Genomic DNA, 6,383 nt, shown 5'->3' with positions numbered 1-6,383 from the left:
TTTCTATCTCTCTCTAAACCCAAAACTTTCTGTTTATCTTATCCCCAATACTTTCTATCTATCTTATCCTCAATACTTTCTATCTAGCTCTAAACCCAATACTTTCTGTCTCTCTCGAAACCCAATACTTTCTATCTCTCTCTAAACCCAATACTTTCTGTCTATCTTATCCCCAACACTTTCTATCTCTCTCTAAACGCAATACTTTCTGTCTATCTTATCCCCAATACTTTCCATCTCTCTCTAAACCGAATACTTTCTATCTATCTCTATCTATCTATCTATCTATCTTATCCTTAATGGTTTCTATCTCTCTCTAAACCCTGACACTTATATCTATCTATCTAGTCATGCTCTATTCATTCTCTCTCTCTATTCATTCTCTATCCATTTTAAGTGTAACACAGCGAGACTTTCTTTCTGCACTCTCTTTTCTGTGTTTCTCTGCTCCCCTTTTGCCCTCTGTCCTTTCAGATGTACAACAGGGCATCGCCATGGATACTGGCATTTGCTAGGTGAATACCAAGGGGTAGAGCTCTGTTGGTACACACACACACACTCACACACAATGTCTATCAGCAGTTTTAATTCCTAATTATTGACAAAGGCAGGTACATTGTCTGTGGTAGACTAAATCCCTTTCAAGTATGAAAAGACAGTAAATTAACATTTAGGCTGAATATTTTAAGCTTTCTTTTTAATTTTAGAGCAGCTTCAGCACGACTTCTGTTTGGTATTTGGAGCCAGGACATACTGTATATTTTAATGTATTGATCTGTCCTTACAGGCTCTGTTTGTGTTTGTGTGTGTGTGTGTGTGTGTGTGTGTGTGTGTGTGTGTGTGTGTGTGTGTGTGTGTGTGTGTGTGTGTGTGTGTGTGTGTGTGTGTGTGTGTGTGTGTGTGTAAAACGTATGTGCACGTGTGTGTGCGCGCAGTGTTAGAGATCGAGAGGCATGCAGTTTGGCACAGCATAGCGGGAGGAGAGAGAGAGAGAGAGAGAGAGAGAGAGATCAGGACAGAAAGAGCAGAAGAGGCAGAAGAGACGTGGCACATTGCGAGGTTCAGGCGAAGGGAGGCAGGACATGCGGACGGCAGAGAAATCACCACCACACTGTGCGCTGACAGAGGTGTAGAAAAACAACCACGTCACATCAAGAAGATCGCTGTGCAGACCGGCTGTCGAACACCAACCTATTCTCCGCGTGCATTCCGTTAGCAGGTCTATCTGGACAGAACGGCTCTGTCTGGTTGTGTGAAGCCATGCCACCGGGCCATTACCGAATCGGTGCCCTATCAGCGCTACTCTGTGTCTGTGTGATTTGGACCGGGTTAGCAGCAGAAACACAAGGTAATGATGCTGGGTTTAACTTTCTGGCCGGTGTGTGTGTGTGTGTGTGTTGTTATCTCTGTGCTAACCCATTTGATGGATATGTTTGAGGTTCCCCTTGGCTCCTATCCAGCACAAATGACAATCACAACTTTGCTTTGTCTGTGTTGCTAAATAGCGTAGGCTACTAGAATTCTAACCTATTACAGTTAGAATCATGATACAAATCTTAATTTTAATCCTAATAGGCTATTCTAATTGATTTGTTTGAGCACTTTCAATTACGTTAGAATCAGTGGAGGCTCCTCAGAGAAAGAAGGAGAGGAACATTCTACTCAGTGAATTTCATTTAAAAAAATTATAAAACATGATAAACTGTATCCTTTTTAGACAAAACATGTCACCAAATATCTGATTAAAACACACTGTTTTGCAATGAAGGTCTACAGTAGCCTCAACAGCACTCTCTGCAGTAGCACCATGGTGTAGCCGGAGGACAGCTATTTTCCGTCCTCCTCTGGGTACATTGACTTCAATACAAAACCTAGGAGGCTCATGGTTCTCACCCCCTTCCATAGACTTACACAGATTTATAGAGAAGAAAACCTTGTCAGCAGTGCCGCTTACTGACAACAGTCGAGACAAACAACTTAACACCTTTTTTGATAGATTTGAAACAGCGGGCAGGCCTCCTGTAAATGACTTACCTCTCCCAAATGACAGTCCCATAATTATCTCTGAAAAGGATGTCCTTCGGGTCTTCTTTAAACTCTATCCTTGGAACCAACAAGCTGTGGTGATCTAAACGGGCAGATTTTCAGGGCGTGTAAATGGCAACTGTGTGACATATACAGAATACTTTTTCAAGTGTTACTGGACAGCTGCAGAATCCCCGAAATCTATTGGGCCCCTTCCCAAAGTGAATAATCCCAAATCCCTGAATGACTATCGTCCCATCTCCTTGACCTCGGTGATAATCAAATATTTGGATTGTGTTGTCCTGGGACGGAGAGCCTACTGGACCGTTCCAGTTCGCATATAAACCAGCCACGGGGAGCGCGTTTGACAAAGAAAATTCCAAGCGTCACATCTGCCTGTAGCCCGGCAAGTGCGGGGAGCTGGAACAGGCCGCACTGGGTGCTGGCGAACTGGGGATACCGTGCGTAGAGCTGGCGCAGGATATCCTGGGCCAAAGAGATGCACCGGAGACCAGGAGCGCTGAGCCGGCACAATCCGTCCTGGCTGAATGCCCACTCTAGCACGGCAACTGCGGTGAGCTGGAACAGAGCGCACCGGGCTGTCAATGCGCACTGGAGACACCGTGCGCATCACCGCATAACATGGTGCCTGACTGGTCACACGCTCCCCGCGGTAAGCACGGGGAGTTGGCTCAGGTCTAAACCCTGACTCCTCCAATCTCCCCATGTGCCTCCCCCAAAAATGTGCTGCCTCTCGTGCTTGCTTCGAGGTCGCGAACCCCGGTGTCGACGTTGTTCCTCCCTCGCTGCCTCCGTCTGCTCCCACGGAAGGATATCCAATCCGGCCTGGATCTCCTCCCACATCCAGGATCCCTCTAAGATGTCCTCCCATGTCCAGTCCTCCTGGCCACGCTGCTTGGTCCGTTTTTGGTGGGATCTTCTGTTACGGCTATCGTAAGTACAATGAAGAGTGGACCAAGGTGCAGTGTAGTAGGCGTACATTGTCTTTTTATTGATGACACCAAAACAAAATAACAAAGACAAAAACAAAAAACGCTCAGTTCTGTAAGGCTAAGAAACTAAACAGAAAACAAGATCCCACAAAACCCAAACGGAAAATGACAAGTTATATATGATCCCCAATCAGAGACACCGATAGACAGCTGCCTCTGATTGGGAACCACACTCGGCCAAAACAAAGAAATAGAAAACAGACTTTCCCATCCGAGTCACACCCTGACCTAACCAAACATAGAGAATAATAAGGATCTCTAAGGTCAGGACGGTGACACTATAATTGACTCAAAACTCTCCAGGACTGCAAACACAAAACAGATATACAAAAAGGGACAACAAAGACTGTATTTCCTGAGGAGATTAAATATATATCAGGTCAATAAAAGAATAACAACTAAATTCTATAAATCCTTTGTTCATAGTGTACTCACTTTCTGTTTCCAAGCCTGGTACAATCAGCTATCCATTGCAAATGAAAGCCAGCTGCACAAAATAGAAAAGCTGTGAAGCAAAATCAGTGGAGTTAATGTCAAGAACATGGAAGCTCTGACCAGACACACCCACTCAACCAGGAGTACCAGCTCCTACCATCATGCCGCAGATACAGTCCAAATCAAATGTCATTGGTCACATACACACGGTTAGCAGATGTTAATGCGAGTGTAGCAAAATGCTTGTGCTTCTAGTTCCGACCGTGCAGTAATATCTAACAAGTAATCTAACAATTTCACAACAACTACCTTATACACACAAGTGTAAAGGAATGATTAAAAATATGTACATGTAAATATATGGATGAGCGATGTCCGAACGGCATAAGCAAGATGCAGTAGATGGTATAGTCCATCTTTACAATACCGCCAGAGCCCAGAAATAATTTATTCCCACCAGTGTAAATCAATTGAATAAAGAACTGCTCAGCCCCTCACGCTTCCCAGAATTGCATGAACTGAATTATAAACTTTATCCACATGTTGTCTGCTGTATTTATTGCCTGTGATTTATGTATTTATGCACCTATTGTTGTTGTTGTTTGTTGAGAGGCATGACACATTTCCCAAAAGGGACACACAATAAAGAAGTATTGTTGTTATACTTAACTAGGCAAGTCAGTTAAGAACAAATTCTTATTTACAATGACAGCCTAGGAACAGTGGGTTAACCGCCCTGTTCAGGACAAAATATTTTTACCTCGTCAACTTGGGGATTTGATCTCGCACCAACACTCTAACCACTAGGCTACCTGCCGCCCCATTATTAAACAGTACTTATGGCGACTTCCGAAGGACGTCCTCCAATATATCAGCGCTCTTGCAGTATGAACTGACATGTCTATTGGATATCCTTCCATGGGAGCAGACGGAGGCAGCGAGAGAATGAATCTAGTACTGAAAGCATAAGCTACAGCTAGCGAGCGCTGCAGTGCATAAAATGTGGTGAATAGTTGACTCAAGAAGAGAGAAAGACATTAGTTTGTAACAGTTTTGAACAAATTAATTTCTTCAAAAAATTAAGACGCAGCTGACAGAGAGAGCGCTAGCTATATTCCGTTTGTGTATTTGTTTGTTGTTGAGTTGGCTAATTTAGCCTACTCAAACAGAGAGGAATACTATTTATGTTAGCTCGCTGGTTAAGGATATCCTGCACTTCAACTTCTTCAAGACAGGGTAAGCTTTCGTTTGATTAATTTATTGCCACCGGCGACCGCCTGTGTAACTTCTGAACTTCTTGCTGTACACTGTACTGCAAGATTGTACGTATGGAAATGAGATGAGTCATTCAATGCTGGAATGGATTGTGGATTTACTAATGTATTAGTTCTAGTTTGTTGCCCGTAACATTATTTTGGTGGCATCGATGTAGGCTGTATTGCGGTTAGCGGTTATGGTATGAAGATTTAGCTTGTGTAGATTTTTTCCGCCTGGTGTTGTGTTTTGCACTCTTGTCCAAAAGCGAAGCAAAAATGTGAGAGAATTATACAACGAGCAAAGTGATGATGCTGAATGTGGCTGCTATGAAAGTGAACCTATGTGTGCAGGTGATCAGGGGGCGAATTTATTCCACCAATTCTGTCGCAAAACGTTTCTTAAATGGAAGCGAATGGAACAAAATGGGCTTACCTGAATTGGTCAAATGGAAACTCTCGGTTTAGTTCAGTTTTACAACTGTTTGGACTAATTTCACCCCAGATCAGCTAGATGCAGGGAAGAGTGTGCAAGGTGGTCTGTCTGCCACCTTGATTATTCCAATTATTCAAATTTGTCTCTCGACCTGTGCACCTACATTATAAACTTTAATTTGCAGGCTTGGTTGTAGCAAGCTCAGGATGGATATAGGCCAAATATATAATGCAGTAGCCTAAACCTATCGATGTAACATTGAGCTAGCTGGGTGAATGGAATATGAATGACAGTCATCCAAAATACTGTAAAAAAAAAAAAAATCCTCCCTAATCTTAAACGGCCCAACCACCACTGGTTGGACATCTCTGAAGGTGCTTAGGCCATTTGGCTAAAGCTACATTCGACCTAATATTTTCTGGCCTTGATGAGAGAGCTTGTTTAACAGGCACTGGCATAGCCTACAGCATGACGCGTGGGAGTCAAACAAAGAAATAACACAAAACACACAGCAATTAGCATAGCCAATCGTTGTTCGGGATTCTGCCAGCGAATTTATGAATATCTCTGGTTGTCTGCAAGAAAAATACGTGTGTGCACGCGCGTGCGTGTGTGTGGTGTGTGCAGAGTTTAGAAAACATGGGGGTTTGTCTGGTTGCTGCAGCATGATCTGGAGCCGCTCGACAAAGGTAATGAAGACTTTGCAGGGTCCTCCCTCTAGTGTGCGTGCGTGCGCGTGTCAGACAGGCTACCTGTTAACCTCCACCATCCCCTCGGCAAACTGAATGTCAGACAGCACCGTTTCTCTGTTGTCGATGTTCTCTATTTAATCAACATGGTCTCTCTCTCTCGCTCCTCTACCCAGTTCATGGGCTGTACAATAACAAATGATTGTGTGTTTAGCCTTCCGGAGAGGCTGTTAGTTATTCCTCCTCGTCACGTGTTGATAATAACGGCGATATAATATTATCCTATTAGAACTCGGTAGCCATATAGCCGATCTGTTTTCTAGTCATATCACAGACAGTGGGCTGCCATGCAACTGTCTTTAATACATTCATTATATCAGCTTCTGCTGTGCGTTTGTGTGTGCGTGCGTGTGACGCGTTTGAGAAATTTGCTGCTATGCACAGATATTTCATCGGGAGGAGAATGTGTGTTGTTATTAGATTGACCTCATTTCAACATGCGCGAGGTTATGACAATTGTATCATCGCGGTC

General features: G+C 43.6%; 1 protein-coding gene across 1 annotated transcript in view; it reads left to right on the top strand.

Annotated features, from left to right (window-relative positions):
• Positions 1-1,027: 1,027 nt before the first annotated feature.
• The window catches only part of LOC135544584 (seizure 6-like protein), a 57,637-nt gene continuing 52,281 nt past the window's right edge, over positions 1,028-6,383 (top strand). Inside the window, exon 1 of the mRNA XM_064972313.1 lies at positions 1,028-1,348. Coding sequence (XP_064828385.1) covers positions 1,261-1,348 — 88 coding nt within the window. The 5' untranslated portion in view covers positions 1,028-1,260. The remainder of the gene's footprint in view (positions 1,349-6,383) is intronic.

Source organism: Oncorhynchus masou, chromosome 8 (assembly GCF_036934945.1).
Source record: "Oncorhynchus masou masou isolate Uvic2021 chromosome 8, UVic_Omas_1.1, whole genome shotgun sequence".
In the NCBI taxonomy this organism is placed as follows: Eukaryota; Metazoa; Chordata; class Actinopteri; order Salmoniformes; family Salmonidae; genus Oncorhynchus; species Oncorhynchus masou.
Note: the sequence above shows the minus strand (reverse complement) of the source record. Positions and strands in the feature narration are given on the sequence as shown.